Raw genomic sequence first — 23,441 nt, 5'->3', positions numbered from 1 at the left:
TCTGAGTGCTAATGGCAAAAGGGAGAATTTGGTCTCTGAAGTGCTGGTCAACTAATTAACATTTCTTTTTCCCCTGCACAGAGAACTGAGTGGTGAGGGAGGACAACAGGGCAAGGCACTACACACAAGGAGGTACTAAATAACTTGGTTTTAGGGAATTTAAACTTGTAAAGTTTAATGACACAAATAGGCTGCTTCATCCTCCCCGCTCCAGCTATTAGAGAAAAGAGCTGCAAGCTCTATCAGAGGTCTCTTCTGTGATTCTATTAGTCTTTCTAATCCATCTTTCCAGTTCCAGATTTTTCCCTTAGGTACTTTGACTTAGTGTTTTGCCCACCCTTGACATAAGTGTCTTAAGTTATGTGACTTCCGTTGTTTGTTTTTACTTGAGACTATTCTACAGTCTAATAGATAAAATTATAAGGAAGTAGCTCCTGATACTGTCTTCCCATTCTTAATTTCATCCCATGTGTTATCCTAAATAATGTAAATGATATACAAGTATTTGTTTAAAATAAAAACTTGCTTAGCCCCAAGCTATACATACTATACAGCACTTCAAGTCTTTCCTTATAAACAAATCCATTTAGTGCACTAACAATTTTGGTTTTTGTTCTGAGTTCCCTCAGTGCTGTACAAAAGTGTACTCTTGGCTCTTGTTTGTCTTTATACCTACCTATATGGCAATTTTAAAGCAAAGTCACCTTAAGCTTCATAGTCCGATTCTATTAATCTACATCAGGGATCGGCAACCTTTGGCACGCAGCCCATCAATGAAATCCGCTGGCGGGCCAGGACAGTTTGTTTACCTACAGAGTCTGCAGGTTTGGCCAATTGCAGCTCCCACTGGCTGCAGTTTGCCGTTCCAGGCCAATGGGGGCTGCACGAAGTGATGCGGGCCGAGGGATGTGTTGGCCACCGCTTCCTGCAGCCTTCATTGGCCTGGAGCAGCGAACTGCAGCCAGTGGAAGCTGTGATTGATTGAGCCTGCAGATGCTGCAGGTAGACAAACCGTCATGGCCTACCAGTGGATTTTCCTGCAGGGTCACGTGCCAAAGGTTTTAGATCCCTGCTCTGCATAAAAAAGGTTTGATCACACTGGCCTTAATTACCCAAGAAATTCCTCTGAAGTCAGTGTAACTACTTGTGCCTTCAGTTCAGCATGTGCTTAACTTTAAGCATGAATAGTTCCATTGACTATTCATGAGCTTAAAGTTAAGTACATACTGAAGCATCTTGCCCAATTGAGGTCTGGGTAGGAGTGACACGATTAAGCTTTAGTTATATAAAGTATTTTTAGTGAATGTTCAGGTGTTCAGAGGCTTGGTAGTTCAGTTATAACAGCTGTAATAATAATCTGAACAACTCTGTTCTTCTCTAGTCTCTGTCCTGGCTTCCCAGCGGGGTAGGTAAGCTAGCAGAAACCAGACAAGTTTCCAGTGACAGATTCTTTGAAATCAATGTGTTCCCATGGACCATTTTGCTTTCCAAAGGAAAATGCCATTGTCAGACTTCCCTGCCAGCTCTAATATTAAAGAGAAGACACAATCACTTCCGCATTTAAACATTGTTGTCTAACCAAAATACTGTATCCTAACCAAAATCAGCAACCCCTCATTGTTCTGACCCACATCAAGGAGTCCCCAATTCCCATCAGTTACTTCTGATTGATAAGAGCTTTTGGGGAAGTATTATTCTCAGACCAGACATAGGGAAGTCTGAGCTTAAGTGTTCTTCCTCTATCCAATGGGAACACTCCCTGCTGGCTTATGGAGCTTTGGGAAGGAGAAATGTGGGAGCATGCATGGGCATACAGCTTTCAGTAGTCTGTAAAAGCACCTGTACGTAGTACTTATTTTCAAAACATGTATGGTAACTAATTCTTACAATATCCTAAAATAGGTATTTTCCTTAAGTATTAATATTTGACCTGCTATAACTTCATAACATAAGAATTTCACCAGTATGCAACTGATTTTTTTAAAATCCCTCATTTTCATACACGTATCTCATTGCATCAGGGGTGCACCCCATAGAAAAGAATAGTGGTGCGTCTCTGATGATTCTAGCTTTGAGGATTAATTCTTCAGTTTGAAAATCATAATACAAAGTTTATTCCAAAGAGTTTTCATTAAACATTCAGACTTTACTATGCAGGTGTTATATTTACATATAAATAAACTTATTGATAAGTAATCTGCTTGTCAAGCAGGCAGGTTAAGTAATGAGAACAGACAGCAACTGTTACGGTTTTATTTAGTTACCTAACTGCCCTGTAGCAAAATCCTGCTGTTTGGTAAATACTACAGTAATTTTATAATTAAACCAAAACACTATGCTGCAATGTGTTAGTAGTTCTGTGTAAAAGCTCTTTAGGTAGAAGCTCTGTAAAACAAAAACTAAATTTACTGGAAATTGTGCAGTTGCAATGTTACATATGAATGATTGCCAGCATAGTGTAAGAGTATAACTGAGTGGCAGTAGTGTTGTGTGCCATTAGTTGAACTTCATTATACAATATTGACATAAAATAAGTGCAACACACTTAGTAAAGCATGCCTTTCAGACTAGGGGGAAGAGAGGAAGAATGGGGTTAGCTGTCTGGTGATTTTTTTTTTTAATTATTGCATGTGAAATATCTACTCTTATGGATATTTAACTTCCCTGTACATAGATAGTATTGACTCTAAGCACTTATATGGAAATTAAAATGAAAATTTGTCTCAGAATTATACGTTACCAAAATGTGAATGCTGATTTTCAAATTTTACTATCTAATCACTAAGGTTAATGGGTTATCTTGTAGCATTTTTCATTAGTTATCTCATGAGGAATTAAGGTGAATTGAATGTTTGAGTTAAATACAAAGAATTATTTCCAATCATAAGTTACTAAGCCCTGAGAGGGAGGCTGGTCAGTGGTGATGACACTAGCTGGAGACCTGGGTACAAACTCCTGCTCTACCACAAGCATCCTGTGTGTCCTTGGGCACGTCTCTACCCCAGTTCCCATCTGTAAAATGGGGAGAATACTACTTCTCTATCACCAGGGTGTTGTGAGGATAAATACATGTACAAACATTGTTAATGGCTTTAAGATAGTCTAGCTTTCAGCAGTAGTAGTGTCAATGTAAATGCAGACAAAATGAAGTGATTCAGCTAGTTTTCATTAGTGTCCAACAGCCCAGCAGTATCTTCAGACTCTCTGAATGTACTCTCAGGATACGCTGCTTCTGGCGTGTGATCTGGTAATTATGGAATAGGTAGCCTGAACGTATTGCAACTGAAACTGTTTAGGTCAGCACTATTACGACTACAGGGCAAAACAAACTGAATTAGGATGATTAGCATGTGAAGGCATCAAATCATTTGTGCTTAAGTCGTTTCAGCACCTTTGGTTCATCTGCAGACTTTTTCTCTGGTGTTTAATTTATATTTAAAAAAAGCCAAACTAAATACATATGTAGTCTTATTTAGATGTTAGTGTCAGCTTATAAACTGTTCAATGGTTTTATTTTGCTAACTAAATATTAATATTTAGAGAACCATATTCACACTGTCAAATATTAAAAAAACAAAGTAATGTGGCCTTGTTTAGTTGAAAATGGTGGGTAAAGAAAAGGATTTTGTTTAGAGAGAGAGACTGTGTGTGTGTGTGTGTGTGTGTGTGTAAGCAGAAGCTGCTTTCATAAGTAGCTGTCACTTCTCACCCCCTTCATTCACTGATGTCATTTAACATTTGCGATGATATAAACATTGGATTGCCTAATGGACATTAGAATGGATTGGCCTGATTAGAAATGAATTTCTGTTTGAACATACTGAAGTAATTTGCAAAAATGGAAGAACTCATAATTTAAGTAGGAGTCCAAATTTGTGGGTTCTGTTTCAGCTCTATCATTGTTAATATCTCTGTATTTCAGTTTGATCACTTGCAAAATGTTTACCTCTGTATCTCTAGTGTGTTATGAGGCTTTGGCCTAGTCCACACTAGAAATTTGTACTAGCACATCCCTTTTTTGGCACAGCCTGGCATGCATCCACATTTAATGCTTGAAAAGTGCTTAGGGATTCTCAAGAGAAGTACACATTGATACAAGACTTAGAAAAGTTAATTTGTTGAGTGATATTAGTACTATGTCCCATCTAGCCCTTTTTGTTAGTGGCATCCTGGGCAACAGCACTTGCGTTCAAATTTAAGATATTGACTGGCTTTATTGTGAAGGATTATGGGTGGGAACAGAATAAAGGGGAGGGAAGCAGTCCTCCCATTTGTCAATGCAGCAGAGAATCCTGTGGCACCTTATAGACTAACAGACGTTTTGGAGCGTGAGCTTTCGTGGGTGAATACCCACTTCTTCAGACGCAGGTAGTGGAAATTTCCAGGGGCAGGTATATATATGCTAGCGAGCAAGCTAGAGATAACGAGGTTAGTTCAATCAGGGAGGGTGAGGCCCTGTTCTAGCAGTAGAGGTGTGAAAACCAAGGGAGGAGAAACTGGTTCTGTAATTGGCAAGCCATTCACAGTCTTTGTTTAGTCCAGAGCTGATGGTGTCAGATTTGCAGATGAACTGAAGCTCAGCAGTTTCTCTTTGAAGTCTGGTCCTGAAGTTTTTTTGCTGCAGGATGGCCACCTTAAGGTCTGCTATAGTGTGGCCAGGGCCATTTGTCAATCTCACTTGAGGCTTGTCTGCATGCTATCTTGCACTGATTTAGTTAAACCAGTGCAAACCCCTATGTGGACAAGCTTAAAACTGGATATATCTATTTACAGGGACAAGCTAAAACAATATAAACCAGATTTAAGTTCATTTAAGCATCCAGGCACAATTGCACTTATTGGAAATCTGTTTAAAAGGACATCTTTAGTTAAACTGGTGCAACCTCATGTTTTGATCAGGCCTCTACAGTTAGGTTCTCGTGGGACAGGAAAGGAGGTACAGAAGGACTAAGCTTGCTTATTCTGGGAGAGGTCACCAGCTAGTTATGTAATATATTGTCAAAGATGCCACAATGACCCTAGAAACTGAAGTCTATTTTATCTACCATATAGAGACTAGCGAGATCAGTGATAGTGTAAACTTCTACTCAGTATGGGCTTGTCGAAACACAGTTAGCTAAACTGGTGTTAGGTGAAAGGTGTGATTCTGAACCGATTTAGCTAAACTGGTACAACTTTTCTGTGTGGACATTCTTGTTAATTTAAAACTTATCAGTTTAGCTTGCACCTGTACATTTACTAATGTAAGCTAAACCAATATATGCTGAGTTTGAACAGATAGGTGTTCATACAGAGTTATACTGGTTTAACAGAAATAATTTAGAATAACACCTTTAATTAAAGCAGCGCAACAGGCTTATGTTATCAACATGCCTCAGCCAGGATACAGAAGGTACTAGTGGCATGAGTAGTTCAGTCCTCATGCCCATTCAGTCATGGACCTTTCTGCTAAAACTGGTAACAAGGTTGATGATTGTGACTCTGATTACAGAACAGTACATCAGTGCTCTTTTAAAACTAAACCAAGTAATTTTATTGCCAAAGATGTATTAACTTACTTTTGACTTACACTGTATGTGAAGCTGAACTTTTTTTCCCCTTTAGTTTGCAGATCAGAATATCATGGACAGAAAATAGTTTGGATAACATGTTTCTCTAGTATTTCTCCAGTATTTCAGTATTAATAATGGATAAGTGTAAGCACATAGGACGACTGCGGCTAGCCCAAGACCATTCCATCCTGAACCCTCAAAAATGGCATTGCGTGGACTGCAATACTACAGAATCTATCTGGGCATGCCTTAGCTGTTCGCATGTTGCATGTGGAAGATACATTGAAGAGCATGCACTAAAGCACTTTCAGGAAAGTAGTCATCCAGTGGCATTGGAAGTGAATGAGCTGTATGTTTTCTGTTACCTTTGTGATGACTATGTTCTTAATGATAATGCAACTGGTGACTTAAAACTATTGCGAAGTACATTAAGTGCCATCAAGAGTCAAAACTATGACTGCACTACCCGTAGCGGCAGGACTTTGCGATCTATGGGTACGAGTGATGACTCTTACCTTTCACACGGTGGTGCCCAAGCCTTGCTTCGAAATGAAGACCGCATGTTCACGGCGCTGTGGCACAGAAGGCGTGCATTAATGGGCAAAGTGTTCAGATCATGGTTTGAGCTAACACCTAGTGGGAAAAGGGTTGTGGAAGAAGAGAGGCGCCAGGAGGAGGCAGAGGAAAGAAGGGACAAAGCTAGGAAAAGAAGACAAGAGCGAAAGCGTCAGTTGAAGGTAGAGATGGAAAAAATGCCTCCAAGGAAGAGTTCTCGTTTACAAAATCAAATATCCTCAAAAGTATCACCCTGTGTACAAAAATTAGCACAAAATTTGGCCTCTCCTACAGAGCTGAAAGTAACTTCTACCTCAGATGAAGTAAGATTGAAAAAAATTGGTGATTCTCCAATTAAGCGAAGGCCTACGGTGACTCCTGGTGTAACTGGACTGAGAAATTTGGGAAATACATGCTATATGAACTCTATTCTGCAAGTATTGAGTCATTTGCTTATTTTTCGGGAATGTTTTTTAAAGCTTGATCTGAACCAAACTCAAGAGTTGCTGGCAACAGCAGTCAATGAAAAAACAAGATCTTCTACTAAGCACCCTCCAATTACTGGTTCTGCATTTTGTGTGAATGAGAACCAAGTGAAGGTAAAAGGATCATCTTCTATGAGACGACCTAGTTTATCATCTGGACTAAGTGGAGGGGCATCAAAAAGTAGAAATATGGAGCTTATTCAGCCCAGGGAGCCAAGCTCAAAGCATATTTCTCTGTGTCATGAGCTACATACTCTGTTCCAAGTTATGTGGTCTGGCAAGTGGGCATTGGTGTCTCCTTTTGCCATGCTCCATTCTGTGTGGAGACTAATCCCAGCCTTCCGAGGTTATGCCCAACAAGATGCTCAGGAATTCCTCTGTGAACTTTTGGATAAAGTACAGCAGGAACTGGAGACAACTGGGACCAGATACCCAGCTCTCATCCCCACTTCTCAAAGGAAACTTATCAAACAGGTTCTGAATGTGGTCAATACCATTTTTCATGGACAGCTTTTAAGTCAGGTATGTCTTCATGATTTAAAAAAAAACTCTTATTATTGACAAATCACTGAAAGGAGACTGATCGGTGAGGTACAGTACACATTTAAAGAATTAAAGAGTTGAGGGGAAAAGAGTAGGACTACTTAGTTGAGACGATGAATAAAAAGAGAGATGAGAGGTTTGTACAATGATAATATAAAGAAGATAATTTGAGAACTCCTAATTACCCTCTCATTGAAAAGAAGTGCCTAATTAAAAACTAAAAAGTAAACTTCAGTGATGGGTTGAAATATTTTTACATATTATATTGTAGAATCCACTCTTACAACATATTATTGAGGCAAGGAGTTTAATCCTCTTTTAAAATCTTAAACATTTACTATCTAGTTACTTTAGGGATATGGAATATGCAACTTATACATAAGGTCATAGGTCAGCCACTAACTGATGGAAGAAACTTGGTAAGAAACTTCTCTGATGGGCATATTGGTTCATAATTGTCTACTGTAGAGGTTTTACACTTCACTCTGCAGTGTCTGGTTGGCCACAGATGGAGAAAGGATGTTGGACTAGATGAGCTCTTGGTCTGATCAGTTATGACAATTTCTGTGCTCATATGACAGGTGCCAACTTGGAAAACTTGTTCTATTATAATAAATGGGTGGGACATGTTCTGGAAACTCCTTAATATAGAAGTGATTGCAAGTATGGATTCTACACACAGGAGAGGATGCTGATTTATATATAGTCTCTTCTTCTCCCTCCCCTCCCCCAGCACAGTGTGAGCATAGTTTATATGTGTGTGTAAGTATTTGTACTGGTATAGCTTAATTCCCATAAGTGAAGGTAAATAAGATACACTGTTATATGGCATCTGTATAACAGGGTTGCACTGACATCACATTGGGTTTTAAAACAAGTCACACCCTTAAACAAAATAGTGATACTAATGCAGTACTAATACAAAAACTGAAGACCTGGCATTAGGTCTGTTACAGGTTCAATATATAATCATTTTTACTTGCAAGGTTGAGGGTTACTTTGGATTACGAACATCCTTGCAGGTGCCATTTGGTGGTATAATTTTCAGGGTTCTGCAGAGGGTAGACAGCTGCAAAATCTTAAACAGTACCACTACTGCCTTTTCCTATACAAAGGAGGCCAGTGGCAAGAGAACAGTCACAGCCTCCTGCATTTGGGGATGGGAATAGCAAAATCTTTGCTGAACAGAAGGTACGTATGATGAGAAATCCCATCACAATGATGTAGTTTTTATCCCCTTGGGCGGGGGGAGGAAACGAAATGGGGCTCAAGAGAAAACTTGAGAATGGTGGAATCCTTTACTACTTTGAGCATCATTACAAAATAGCTTGTTTTAATGTACTTTTGATTGAAGTCTGATCAGTTCACCCTATACAAAATATATGGGTGGTAAACATGTCTGTTTACAAATGTGTACAGGGACTTTTGGTTTCTACTTCTAACACATCTCCGTACTATTCCCCACTTATTAAGATTCCATGTGTCCGCAGTTAGACAGGTGCCCGACAGAGTTTGCTTATGTGGATATTTGAACAGTTGAGGCTGAGAACATGAAGATAGCACATGGAAAAAGGGTGGTAACAAAGCATCACACATAGTACGAGAGATAAGCGTGTACAAAGTAATTTGGAAAATGAGTATTCTTCACCTTTTTGTGTTTGTAAATCTTGCCAAATCTCAACCAAAAAAGCCCCCTTCTAAACTTATTTTGGTGTTTTATTTCTGAACATCTGGTTTCAAAACCTGTTGCAGTAATTCATTGTGCTACCTAGCTGTCAGCTATTTGGAAAAACAAACCAAAGTGGAACAAAACAAAGGACTTTTCAGGAAAGCCAGTGTGCCATGATAAATAACCAGTTACCATTACGCTCCTGCTCCTGAAGTGAGAGGTTACATCAACCTTAGCACTTACATGTAGCTTTGTATTTTATAGTCATTTTGTTGAATTTAGTAGCAACAGAACACATCTGGCAGTTGAGGTTGCTCAACCGTCAACTAATTTAGACTTCCTAATTTCTAGGAAATGTAACATTTTGTGCGGCTCGAAAGTCAGCTTTTAGCTTCACCACCTTCTTTCTTGAAGCCCATATTAATTAAATGTTTAATATTTGATAGCTGAGGAGAGCTGGGATAGACCACCTTTTGGGGATTTTAACACTTAACTAACGAGTTCTGGGAGTTTTCAAAGCAGCTTGTCATTTCTTCTACAGTAAAAGAAATTCTAAAATATATTGGTCTTGGTGTACTGCAAAGGTATAAAGTGAGTTGTTGACCATAAACTAGCGGTTGATACAGAGGACATAATGTAGAAGAAACCTCCCTAGTAGTAAGAGGACTGCAGATACAACACAGTTGAACCAGCTTCAAGGAGAAAGATTGTATCTTTTGTGTAGTGGTAGAACATGAACTAGCCCTAGCATCCTTGGGTTTGGAGGTATCCTTTGATTTGAGTGGACTCACTGATCCCCATTCCTCTTCCATGTGAAACCTTCAGTACGAGAACCCTTCAGTTCCATCAAAGATGGAACCAAGCTTCTGGAGCTGACGGTGGTGTCCTCCAAGGAAAGGGTCTAATTGTGAGAACCCTTTGTCTTCTACTGTTCCACAACCACAGAATTTGGTGGCAGAATCTAAGCTTTCCTTTTAGAAAAAACAAAAACACCTACTCTTCTGGTGTGAAAGGGTCAAAAGCAAATTGATAACTTGTTTGTAAAAGCAGCTGAAACAATAGTTCTAAGATATGTGAACTGAAACAGTCATCTGAATTGGGGTTTCAATTCTGAAACCTAATTTGAATCAAATTTCAAAAGTAATCTTCCACACTAGAGGATCTTCTGATAGTGTCAGAACATGTTTGTGACTTCTTTCGTCTTAACTGAAGGAATGTGTGGAGCAGTATATTTGACTCTCTCTGAAAGTGATCCCTTATCCAAAATTAATAATTGAAACTCCATTGCTATTAACAAAATGTTAAGTCTAACTAAAAATCCCTTATCCTCTCAATTGCTCCACTTTCACTCTTGATTCTTGTTACATTTCACCAATTTACCAGTGATGGTGGTCTCCCAGTCTAGATGGGACTTTAATTTCTAATGTAAGAAACAAGCAGAAAAAAAGCCATGCTGAAACTTTTTTAGGCCTCCTTATAAGCATAACAGGGCACAAACTTATTTCTCCCCACCCTCCCTTTTGCAAATCACCTTTAAAGGACATGTGACCACTTCTCACAAGAAAATGAATGTCGCTAAGTATGACTGGGTGAACTGGCACATGTTACAAAACAATTAAACAAATGTTAAATCTTATCTGATGCTTCTAAGTAATTTGATTTTTGTAACTGAAAGTTAAATCAGAGAAATACAGCAAGTTTAAAATTATTTGTAATAAGCACTTTAAGTACATGAAAAATAATTATATATAAGCCTGTTCCAAATGAGAATATTTATCATTGATTAACGGAATATTTATCATTGATTAAAAATACTTATTTTAGAATTTAATGAAAAACTAGTTGTAGCTAGTATTACTTTGCTTCTGATGTATCAGTGTTTCACTTACCAAATATGATACCAGCAGGAATTAGATCTTTAAATGTCTCTCTGTGTGGAAATTAATTTTAAAAAATGAGACACTTCAGGATAGTTTTTCATGTTTATTATGGTAGTGCCTAAGGACCAACCATGAATGGGGCTCCATTGTTATGTGCTGTACAAATAGAGAGTAGTAAACAGTCTGTGCTCCCAAAGAGTTTAGAATCTAAACAGACACAAAAGGAGTATAACACACAAGCAGAGTGAACAATGTTGAAATGTTCTAAGTACCGTGCTATGAATTTAAGGGGAGAACTTTGCAGGAGGGAGGGAGGATGGTTAGCATACAGTCTTGCCTATGGAAATCAGGGTTTTGTGATAGCCTGGATTGGATATGTCATTTCACAAAATAGCAGGACTTGAGATAGACAGCAAGAGTGTTTATGATCATAATATATTAGTCTGTACCACTCCACACATTAATTTCTACCTCTTGGTGCAAGTCTCTGGGGTTTTTATAGGGGAGCAGGGTGTCTACCAATTCTCAAAAATATCTCCTGTCAACTTTCAAGCTAGGTATATTTCTCCATTAGGTGACATTTAACTTAATCTATAAATAGTAATTGAATCACAGCTGCTTGCTACTTCTGTGGAGTCTGCTTGTTTGCTAGGATCGTGCAACTGGGGAAGCAGACAACAATCCACTTTGCAATTTAAAAAAAAAAAGTTAATTGAATGTGTCAAAGATACATGCATGAGATCCCTGCAGCCAATTTCTGAATGAATTGAACAAGTTCAGCATGGGCAGGATTCTACACACTGGCTGAGCTCCGGCAGTCTTTTCCTCCTCCCATTCCCCCAAAACAAAACGTTGTAGCCCTATCACAGATTACTCTTATTTTTATTTTCTTTATATTTAAAGTTTGTGTAGTCACCTGTGTGCTCTCGTAGCATTAAACCCAACAATGGAAGTAAAAAAGAGGAGTGACTGTGTTGCCGTGAAGGAGACCAGGATAGCCACCCTCAAGATCTGCCTTTCTTCTCGTCTGTTACACAGAGAAGGGGAAGATGGATCTTTGATCAACTTTTCCCACAGCAGCGTGGTAACAGCTTGCTTTCCTCTACCATAGCTAGATTTAATAGTATTCTTGAGGTGACAGCCTGTCAGAATAAGTCTGCAACCACCTTGCTGCTTTTCTAAGGGGCTGCCCTATCCGCCAGATTTGGCCGCTAGATTCAAGATAATCTCATGACAGTATATTCCACACATTAAAATTCACCTCTGTGGAAAAGGACTGCAAGGCTAATTGTCTGCTTTCCACAAGCAAACTCCTCAGACATAGCAAGCAGCCTTTGATTTAATTGCCACTCTAGATGTCATCTCTACTGCCTCACTTTTTTCAGACAGGTCTTCATCTCCTCATATGTAAAGTGACCATTTTTTTTCCCCAGCCATTCATACATAACCTATTGTATGTAATTTCCTTGTTTCGAGATATGATTGAATGTTCAGGGTGGAGCCAGTGCAACAGGAACTCCCAGACTATGTAACAGGGAAACATTATGTCATGTGCTTACTTTGCCTGATATTCACTGAACTGTAATCTCACTTATCACTCTGGATTGGCTATCCATGTATGTAAATTAATGTAAACAAACTGTAACAAACATTTTCTACAATACATCTTCATTAATTTTTCCTTACTATATTCTAGTTATATATTTTTAAAAGTCAAAACTCTTAATAGTGCAATAAAACATGACACACTCCTGCCACTAACCAAACCCTTACCTTAGGGGTTCTCAAACAGGGGGTCGGGACTCCTCAGGGGGTCGCAAGCTGTCAACCTCCACCCCAGACTCCGCTTGCCTCCAGCATTTATAGTGGTGTTAAATATAAAAAAATGTTTGGTTTATTAGGGGGGTCGCACTCAGGCTTGCTGTGTGAAAGGGGTCACCAGTAAAAAAAGTTTGAGACCTACTGCCTTACCTGGAGTAAAATCTCATCCCCTTTGCTATTGTGCATACTCATCACATACATTGTAAAATTATACTGTTTCTCTCAATAAAATAGCCAGATACTGCTGAACTATATCAGAAAAAGGTAAATATACTTGTCAGTCTTGCTCTATTTCTTCAGTTTTTAAGCTCCTCTACAGTGATTAACTTAGTTACAACATTGCATATAATTATGTTGGTCCCAGAATATTAGAGAGACAAGGCAGATGAGGTAATATCTTTTATTGGACTAACTTCTGTTGGCGAGAGACAAGCTTTCAAGCTTATATAGAGCTAAAAAGACAAGCCTGGGAGCTTAAATTGATACCTTTGTTGGACATTAAAAATTATGGACTGAATAGACACTAGATTTATGGCTTATTGCAATAATCTGTAACCCACCAACAGTCCTTCATGCCCCTTGTGTTCTCTCTCTCTTCTCCCCTGCTCCCCACTCCACAGGAGTGGAGGGGTGTTAAGGGTCTACTTCACCTTGAATGGTCCCTCGAAATATGTATTAACTACTTATGCTAAACAGTCTCTTCACATTTTGTATTTAGCAGTGACACTTCAGGTTAGTTTTCCAGACCTGAAGAGCTTTGTGTGAGCTCCAGAGCTTGTGTCTCTCACCAACAGAAGTTAGTCCAATAAATCTATTACCTCACCCACCTTGTCTCTCTAACTTAATTATACACTTTTCAGTAAACTACATATTTCTGAAAAACTGTAACTCACTGGCTGTGCATTTGTGCCATATATTTTCACTAACACATGAAACCTACACAAGAGAAAAAAAATTAATGTCATGGGTATATTGTGGAGCTATGTTAGCTCCACAGTTAAGGTTCTGATCCTACAAATTGATCTGTACAAGTGAACCCTTATGCTTATATGATGTCCCATTGAAGTCAGTGGGGCTCTGCATCAGTCCAGGAACTGGCCTGCACAGATCAGATTCACTCCGTTGTTTATATGAAGAGCCTATGGAATGAAGAACTGCTTACATACAAGGACCTTGTAGAAACTTTTCTATTCACAGAATGACTCACTGCTGCTTCCTGACAAGAGGGAGGGGATAAAACTCAGTGAGATTGCTTCAGTTGAGCTGTGCTTCTGCTGGGCCAGGATTGGTACTAGAACAACAGTACAGGACTCATTGTCCTCTGCAGAACAACTTAAAAACTGGCCGCAGATGGATAGGAAAACATGCTGAATTTAAAACTCCAGAACTTGAAAAAATTGCTTGCATTCTTACTTTTATTTGTGCATCTCATCCGGAGCCCACAACTTTACCTTGTCCATTCATTTTCAGTAAATCCTTCATGTAATACATCAATTAGATAAGCATTTGCTCTAACAAACACCTGTTTGTACAGCAGAAGTTTTAGTCTGTATTTATGCTGTAATTATGCTCAAAGACAAAAAAAAATCACCTAAACTGTGGCCAGGTCTAGACTCTGATTCCTTTTTCATTCTGAATTACTGATAGTTTATGGCTTTAGACCAGGGGGTTCTCGCAACAAAAATTTTGGTGACCTCAGAGTGTGGCCACCAATTCTTGCTTATGGCCACTCTGACAAATTTTCCTAAAAGACTTAAAGTTGTTAAAAAAAAACAAATACATATGCACATATACATGTCCAAATCATTGTAATTTGTTTATGTAGGTTTTTGGGGTTTTTTTTACAGACTCAATAATAAAAATAATGGACAGTTGTATTTTGGTGCCCCCAGTCCCTGCTGTCTCCTCTGATCCTCCATCATCCTCCCAGGCTCATCATCACCCTCCAGAGCCTGCTGCTTCCCCCACCCCGTTGCCCCAAGCTCCCTTCTGTAGCCTTGCACCCCAGGCTCACCCTGCTCCTTGGTTCTTGGTCATCGCAAGGCCGGCCCTGCTGCACTGTGCTGAAACCCAGAGCTGGATCCCTGTGGGGGTGGAAGGGAGACTGAAGCCTGCCTCTGGAGTCCCATGGCTGCTGGGGGGAGGGGAGTGCTGAAGCCCACCCTCCAGAACCCCTTGGTGCTGCAGGGAGGGGCTGCTGCTTTTCCTCCTCCCCCATCTCTGCCCAGGAGGTCATCATGGCTACAGGAAAATCCCCTGGTGGCTGCATTTGAGAAATGCTGCTTTAGACATTGGCAGACTTTGGCATTTATGAAGTGTACAGGCAAGTCGCATCTTAAACATGCGCGGATTCAGCTTTGCGCGGTTGGCAAAAACAGGGAAAAAGAAAAATATAAAAACTGCATCTGTAGTGCGGGGGTGATTCCACCTGCCATTCAACTCAATGGGTATTTCACTATATGTGGTTTTCGCTTACGCGCTAACCATGGAACAGAACCCCCGCGTAAGATGAGACTTGCCTGTATAGCTGAATGAGCTCCAGCCAGAGTAACTTAAAATGTAAATTTCCTCACTCTCCACAAAGAATAAAATTTTCTTTTCTAAGAATAAAATGGTTATGGATTTTTTGGACATTAAAATTGCTGGGAACCTTCTATGGTCTACACCATGCACCAAAAGAAAAAAATCGAATACACACACGTGAGCTGGCTAACACATAGCTCAGCCACTTATTACTGGATACTAGTAACGTTTTGTATTTGCTCTGAAGAATACCATGCATGAAATAGCTGATTTCAGAAGGAATGGCGGTGTTCCAAGTTATAGTGCCCTTTAATTTGTTTTAGTATTTTAAAACTCATGTTCCCTAAAAAATGAGTTTGGAAAAAATACAGCACTGCAGCAAAGCTTAAGCTTGTGCTCAACTGTGTGAAAGTTGAGCACAACTTTTGAACAAAAATGGTCCCCAACACAGTATTGATCTTTGACAAACCTTTTTCAGAGTTTTGTTTTTGTTTTTTTATTAACCATCAGTGCGTGCTACTAAAGGTAAAGTCATGACTGTTCAATTGTGAGCAAATTATCGCCTATAGAATTCTGCTGGAAGACTTATTTTGAAAAATAGTTTTAATATTTGCTCTTTTTCATACATGATGAGGCTGTGTTGTGTTCTGGGAACAAGCTAAAGATAGCAAGGCAAAAACAACACGAGGCTCAGGAAGCGAGGGAATTGCAACCTGCATTAGAGGCAAAAACCATCACAGTGGAATTCAGACATGATGACAAACTGAGTGAAGATAATGGGGCACTTCTTCAGTGTGCTCTTGTTGTACACAAACTCTGCAGGATAGCGACGACTCTGCATTCACATCCTCTCCCTGAACTGTAGGGCTGCAAATGGTTGTGTTAGATTTAAAGGGTCAGAGACTAGTAGAGCACATTGGGAAAGATTGTGAGCCAAGCCATCATGAAAAAAAAGGAGCTTTTGGGCACATGGGCTGAATTTCCACATTTCTAAATGTCAGTGATGTAGATGACACACCCTGCGATTTCTAGAACTGGATGCTGTTTGAGCATTTTTGTCTATGATATCATGTTGATATAATAAATATTCAGATCCCTCAGTTGTTTCTGTGATTGATGTTTATCACCATATTTTCATGTTAGCTATAGATTATGGAAACAACCAAATAAATAGGAAGGATGTATTTATGTGGATAATAAATAATTGAACTAATCAACCACTGTTTTGGCTTTTAGTCCTAGTTAGTTTCAGTTACAGACCTCAACAGGTTTTCAGGTGTGTGGGATTTGCATGTCACTGGAGCAAAATATTATGTTCTGAGTCTGTAAATCTACATTTACAGAACATATTTTGTTTGAATTCCATAAACTCCATAATTTGGGAACGATGTTAATCATTTTATCATAATAGAGTTGTGTCCTATATTGGAAGTAGTGTCGAAGCTATTCGTATGGGCCCACTTACCAGTCAGGATCTAGTCCATTGGTTTCTCCAAAATATTTAGCCTCCACAAAACAATGACTGGTTTAGAGCTGCTGTAGTTAGAGATTTCTGAATATTTATAAATATTGAGAGGTTTTTCCCTGGGTGTTTTAGTCTGATTATTTGGAAGGTTCTTACATATTAAGTGTAAATAGTCCTGTGAGTGGGTTACTTGTACTTTAACCATGTGGAAAACCAAGAAGTAGGGATACCTCTTGGTAAAACTAGAAGATTTATTTCCAGATGTGTCTTTTTGGCCTTTATTGAGGGTGTGAAACAAACCTATTGGTTGGCCCTGTTTTGGTGTTAGTGTCTTGAATTATATCTGTTATGTTCCAAATGCAGTCTTGCTACTGCTTCAGGCCCAGATCCTCCATACTGGTCCACAGGGAATCCACTTGCATCCTGTATATGGAAGGATTATAGAGAAGGACTCTGATGCTGCATGATTTAGTACCTCTCCAAATGCAGCTCATAATTGACGTTGGCTTTTCTGACTGTATTGCAAGCCTATCTGTAATTTGTCTGTTATATTATTCTAGTTCTTTAAAAAAAAAAACAAAAAAAACACTACAGCTTTTTAAGTCCCTTCCTTTCCATTAAATATCTATAAAATGAATTATATTTTCCTTGATGCCTTATCTTCCATTTTTCCAGGCAAATTCTCATTTCAGTTCATCATATTTTTATTATAGCTAATCTATCTTAGTGGCTGTCCTTTTTCCTTTATTGTGACAGGTGGTTGTACTTACTGAAAGAAAAAAAATCTTTTACCTGTTAAATTGAAGAAGCATGTCTACCAACCCAGGCCTTCCATACAAGACTTCCAAAATAAGAAGAATGTGATTTAAAAAAAAATCTATTTTCCTTTCAATAAAACTATATATTAATACAGGGGTAGACAACCTATGGCACGCATGCTGAAGGCGGCACACGAGCTGATTTTCAGTAGCACTCACACTGCCTGGGTCCTGGCCATGAGTTCGGGGGGCTCTGCATTTTAATTTAATTTTAAATGATGCTTCTTAAACATTTTTTAAAAATTATTTGCTTTACATACAATAGTTTAGTTATATATTATAGACTTAGAGAGAGAGACCTTCTAAAAACGTTACAATGTATTATAGGCACACGAAACCTTAAATTAGAGTGAATAAATGAAGACTCGGCACACCACTTCTGAAAGGTTGCCGACCCCTGTATTAATATTTAATTCATGTTAATTATTGCTTTGTAAGTATTTGTCTAGAAAGAAATCTCAGGGACTGTTCTTCCTTCTCTTGAGCAATCTCAGACAGATCATTTTGAAACTACTTCTAGTTCACAGAAGAGAAAGATATCAAACACCTTAGTGTAATACAGTGGTGGACATGCTGCTTCAGAGAAAAGTTAACAGTTAATTTTTTTGTTTCTAGTTAAAATATTTCTTCTACTGTATGCATTTGCAGCTGTGATCCAAATTCTCTGTTCTCAGAGCTACTGTTCTCAGAGCTACATTAAGAGACACATGTAGAGAAGCAGGCTTTTGGATGTTAGAGACTAACTTAATATTTTGCTTAACAGGTTACGTGTCTTGCGTGTGACAATAAATCAAATACTATAGAATCCTTCTGGGATCTGTCGCTGGAATTTCCTGAGAGGTATCATTGCAATGGGAAGGAAATGGCTTCTCAGTATCCATGCCTGCTGACAGAAATGTTGGCCAAGTTTACAGAGACGGAAGCTTTAGAAGGAAAGATATATGCGTGTGATCAGTGCAACAGTGAGTAAAGGCAGTATGTACTCATGCATATGTTCTCCACATAAAATATAAATTAATATAGGCATTAAAAGTGTAAGAAAAGGAAAACAGCAACTAAAAGGAAAGCAAGACAAATTTTAAAAGTATGTCATAAGTAAAGCAGAAGACTGTTTCTTTAATTGTGAAAGGAAGTAGTATAGAAAAATTGCTCTCTTGATTAAGTGCATCAAAAGTGGTTTAAGAGCTCAGATTAGGTCATCATACCAACTACTGTTGTTTGTCATTAGAAGGTGGTCTCCAAGAAGAGACAAAAGAAACCTGTTGAAATAAGTCTGACACGTTATTAAATTAACAGACTGTCCGCACTTGGTCCTGATGAAAATAGCTGAAGTATTTGTATATTTTTCAACATTCAGATGAATAATCCAGATATGTACCAAAAAAGGCATTTTGCATGCCCAATAATCATAAAATAATCCGTGCCAAATGGATTCCAAAATGCTTTCTTATTAAACTGACAATATATTCATATATTCAGTAGCCCTTGTTACATTATCTAAATACTCTAAATCATGGGGTCAGTAAATCTTAAAATAAAACATAAGCATATTTGACAAATTTTCGAAGCTGTGTTCAAGGGGTTTTTTTTGTTAGTGGTAGTTTTTTTTAATTTAGCACTTATTTCATTGTGTGTGTTTGGTCACAGCAAAACGTAGGAAATTTTCTTCCAAACCAGTTATACTTACAGAAGCCCAGAAACAGCTTATGGTGTGTCGACTACCTCAAGTTCTGAGACTACATCTTAAACGGTTCAGGTAAGCAGTGCTATAAGCAACTTAGAAATGTTGCAAACTCTCTTTGAATAGTATATTCCTCCTTGTTCCAGTAGTCACTAATCCTCTGGGCTCATTCAGTGGGTGAACAAAATCAGTTTTTGAGAAATCCCTGTAAATTATCTTCCTTGAGAATGCCCTTAAGCTCAATAGTATAAGGAAAAACAATTTCTGGAAACCCATTTCTTCCTGGTAAATAAAATATTGTTAGAATGCATCTCACAGGCAGAGAAGTGAGATTTTTATTCCTGCTACTTCCCAATAACAAAAGTCAGGAGAATTAAAAACCTATCTTGAATCTTGAACACTTACCCAGTTTGAGACAAAAGAATCAATTTTCTCTATTTGAAAAAGAGACTTTTGTGGATACCTGTATGTATGGAGTCATATGAAGTATCTCTGATATCTTGAGAAAACAGCCTACGGTTCATTGTTTTGAGTTGTGGACAAATGGTACCATGCGACTTTACTAAATATGTTGAGAGATCATATCAACCAACTTTATTTAAAATAGATTATTGTGTTATTCACTAGTGCACAGTCTGAGGTTTGCATGCAACCCACCAGGGTGATTGTATAACCTGCAGCTTCACTAGCCATTTTTTAAACCCCCCTATCTAAATCTGGTAAAGTGTGCTAATATGAGCAGCCAAGGAAAAGAGATTGCACTTGTACGGGATCTTAATCCAGCCAGGGGGACAGAGTGACTCCTGAATAAGGAGATAAATGAGAGTGGGAACCAGACCCTGGGGTGATGTTTTCACTTTTAATGTATAGAGTCATATCTGTAATAAAGTCTCTGCAGCTCCTGCACCATTCTTGTGATTTTAAATATTTTTTTATAATTATATCCAGTGTCTTTCAGCTTGGATGACTAGTGAGCACATGAGAGCAGGCAAATGTGAGGAAAAATATTTTGGAGGCTGAGAGTAGCAGATAGTATAGGTGAAAAGCCATATGTAAAGGATTTTTCTCTATGACCGTTGAAATGAAGGGGAAGTGAAAGAGGAGATTAGTTAAGGGGGAGCTTTTGAGGGATATACATTAGCACAAACATTTAGTACAGAAGCACTAGCAGGTGAGATGGTTTAGTAGCTCAGAATTCTAACTATGCAGAATTTATATGTGTATAGACTCACTAAAATAATCTATTAAACTACCTTCAGAAATCAAATCAACTGAATAATATTCACATTTTCTTTTAATTTTGATGTTTTTCCAGGTGGTCAGGCCGCAATCATCGTGAGAAGATTGGAGTACACGTTAGCTTTGATCAGATATTAAATATGGAGCCTTATTGCTGCCGGGAGTCCCTAAAGTCCCTCTTACCTGATTGCTTTATCTATGACTTGTCTGCTGTGATTATGCATCATGGGAAAGGATTTGGTTCAGGGCACTACACTGCTTACTGCTACAATTCAGAAGGAGGTAAAGACAAGCAATTTAAATCAGAAATGTATTTTTTTTTCACCCCAGAAGCTGCACTTCTAGTTCCTTAGTTGAATCAATGTAGCCACAAACAGGATCCTTACTTTCTTAAAATAAAATGGACCAAGATTTTACTAACCAGACCTACCAGTGCCAAAAGAATTAACAATATAGGTGGTCAATAAAATTAAAGCTAATAATTTTCAATTTATAAGAATTTTTTTCCTGATTAGACAAATATAATCAGGTGGTGTATACAGCAGAAACATTCCTTACGAAGTATGTGATAGACAATTGTTTCTCTGTAAAACTATGTGCTTATTCTCCACCCAAAATGAAAAGATAAAACCACAAACGTTTGCCAGTTTTGTGTTTTTAACAAACGGTAGCAGATACTTGTCACCTGTAAAGTACAAGTATTTTACATAAATATTTTGGTTATTTTACAATGGTGTGTTACTTCATTCTAGGATTCTGGGCACACTGCAATGATTCCATACTCAACATGTGCACTATGGAAGAAGTATGCAAGGCTCAAGCCTACATCTTGTTTTACAGCCAGCGAGTTACTCAGGCAAACAGACACTGTCGAATATCATTTCCTAGCTCACCATCTGAAAACCAGCAGTGTCCTGACTTTGTCCACTGTTCAAATGAAAACAGTAGCAGCTAATCCAAAGCCAATTTACTGTGTACAGTAAAAGTTTGACTTCTCAACTTGTGTATTTTTAAAGAGAAAATACAAGTACAAATTGTATTTTTTTAACTTGTGAATCAATGTACATTATGTTTATACACTTTTGTATTAGCTAAAGTAAGCACTCTTGTGTTAGTATAAATTTATATTGCTAGTAGGTAACGTTCAAAGTACCTAGAATTGCTTTACAACTTTTTTAAATTTTGAATTTTTAACTCAGGCTGTTTTTATATTTTGATATTCTGATTTGGTTTAGAAAAAATTATTCTCAATGGACAGCTGATGTCTGTATATTTTTTGTTAACTTTCTACATGTGTACATTTTTATAGTATAATTTTGTAGCATATATTGATTTGGTCTGTGGGAATCAGTCTTATTCTTCACAGAATATGAAGGTGCACTCACAAAAAGTATCTATTAAATGTCAGGTAATAACAGAACTTTTCTTCATTAGGGTAGGGATTTTTTTTCCTGGATGTCCTTCAAGTGATAGATAAGAAGCTGGGCTCAGATCTACAAAACTGCTACTGAACCCTGTAGATGCCCATGTTTCAGCCTTTGTACATGCACACAGGTGTGTCCATCTGCTGCCTAAGCCCCTGAGCAATTCACAAAATAAGACTGAGGGGCATTTGTCAGAGGCCACCTATCAGATTCAAAAATGGGGGGGGGGGGAAGAGGGAGGAGGAAGGTGGTAGTGCCCACCTTATAACTTATAACCTAGGGGTTAGAGCACTTGTGATATGGGAGAGACCCAGGCTCAGTCCTTCATTCTGCCTGAGGAGGAGAAGGGATGTGAACAGGGCTCTAACCACAGCTGTGGGATTATGTGATGGAGCTGGTCCCTCATTCTCTCCTGTTGTTGTTCCACTATGCGTAAATAAAGAATGAATGACTGGAGCAGGGGGGCTGGACTCTCAGTCTCCCCGTTTGGTGCCCTAACTCCTGGTCTACAAATTCATTCCCATTCTCACTGGCTGATCCAGCCAATGATTATTCCACTGTGGACAAATATTGGCAGAGAGGGAGGGAATTGAACTTGGGTTGCTCACATCCCAGACAAATGCCCTAACCACCTAAAACTTTAAGGTAACTAACACCAGCAGTAGACAGTTTGTGGGGAGGCAGACACCTAACTCATTTCCCTCAAGAAGTTGCTTAGGCACCTAAGCCAGCTGCCTACAGGCAGCAAGTTCCCCTTTGTGGATTGCAAAGCAGTGCGTATCTCTAATAGCAGAGGGGCTTAGTATATACCCATCTGGTCAGCAGCTCCCAGGGGCTAACTCCCTATCAACCATGCTGGCTTTTGTGGATCTCTGTTATGATTTTCTAGGTACCTAACCATTAGGCATTGCAATGCTCAGCATTGCCACAGCCAAGTGCCTCGGTAGCTCCCACCTTTAGTCACTGTTTTCCCCCAGTGGTGCCCATGGAGCTATACTGAAAGGTAAAAAAAAAAAAATATACGGTTTTGCGAAGTGTCCAGAGGAAAACAATAGCATATGTGCTTAGCTACATGCCAGTGTATTAGTGATAGAAAAATTTAATAGAGCAGAAATGATGGCTAGGAGATAAAACATGAAAGTTACCTATTTTACATGCACCCTTTTACAACTGAGATGCTAAACTATGGGGGAAATTCTTTAGCTACCAAAAAGATTTGTCGTGACAACAGCGTACAAAGACACTGGAAAAAGTGAGCCTAGTTTCTTGGAAAGATAGAATTCCTTCAGTAATCTCTAGCACACGTGAATAAACCACCATAGTTAGCTGAGCAAAACATGTTGCATAAAACACAACTGGAGAATATTTAAATCTGGATGTGCTGTAGGAGCTACACCTGCCATACTTAGTCCTCCATTGTTTCTAAACTAGTGTTAACAGAGAATTCACCTCTTCCTCATTGCTTAAAAAACTGAATGTTTCCCCACCAATTGTAGCAAATGCCAAAATTGTAATGATTAGTTTAAGTTGGTGTGAAGCGTTTTTTTCATAGAAACTTATGCAAATTACCTCAGCTCTTGGAAAATTATACCTCAATAAAACACTGTGTGGACTAACATTTTCTACTAGGGTTAGTTCCTTATATCCGTGATTGATATTATAACACGTTGCTATTATAAAATAGATCTTTATCTTCAAAAACCATACAAAACATATCGAAAGTTACTCTTTATTAGAATATCTTGAGTATAGATTAAGCCTTAGTGCAATATTTCATGTTTTTTCA

General features: G+C 38.5%; 1 protein-coding gene across 3 annotated transcripts; it reads left to right on the top strand.

Moving 5' to 3' along the window:
- On the top strand, positions 1 to 23,271 carry USP44 (ubiquitin specific peptidase 44). Of its 3 annotated transcripts, none has more exons than XR_012656109.1 (6): positions 1 to 132; positions 5,605 to 7,114; positions 18,075 to 18,273; positions 18,959 to 19,067; positions 19,941 to 20,030; positions 20,308 to 20,377. XR_012656109.1 is itself a non-coding variant. In XM_075067104.1 (6 exons), the coding sequence occupies exons 2-6, from the start codon at positions 5,687 to 5,689 to the stop codon at positions 21,184 to 21,186; spliced, it is 2,115 nt and encodes a 704-aa protein (XP_074923205.1). In that variant the 5' UTR covers positions 5 to 132; positions 5,605 to 5,686; the 3' UTR covers positions 21,187 to 23,271. The 3 variants fall into 3 exon arrangements, 2 of the variants coding, with proteins under 2 accessions (XP_074923205.1, XP_032654508.1); XM_075067104.1 differs by lacking the exon at positions 19,941 to 20,030 and adding an exon at positions 20,984 to 23,271 and having other exon boundaries at positions 5 to 132; positions 18,989 to 19,067; positions 20,308 to 20,513; XM_032798617.2 differs by lacking the exon at positions 19,941 to 20,030 and adding an exon at positions 20,984 to 23,271 and having other exon boundaries at positions 8 to 132; positions 20,308 to 20,513.
- Positions 23,272 to 23,441: the final 170 nt, after the last annotated feature.

The sequence above is a fragment of the Chelonoidis abingdonii genome, chromosome 1, assembly GCF_003597395.2.
Source record: "Chelonoidis abingdonii isolate Lonesome George chromosome 1, CheloAbing_2.0, whole genome shotgun sequence".
In the NCBI taxonomy this organism is placed as follows: Eukaryota; Metazoa; Chordata; order Testudines; family Testudinidae; genus Chelonoidis; species Chelonoidis abingdonii.
The sequence above is the reverse complement of the archived record's forward strand: the minus strand, read 5'-3'. Positions and strand labels throughout refer to the sequence as shown.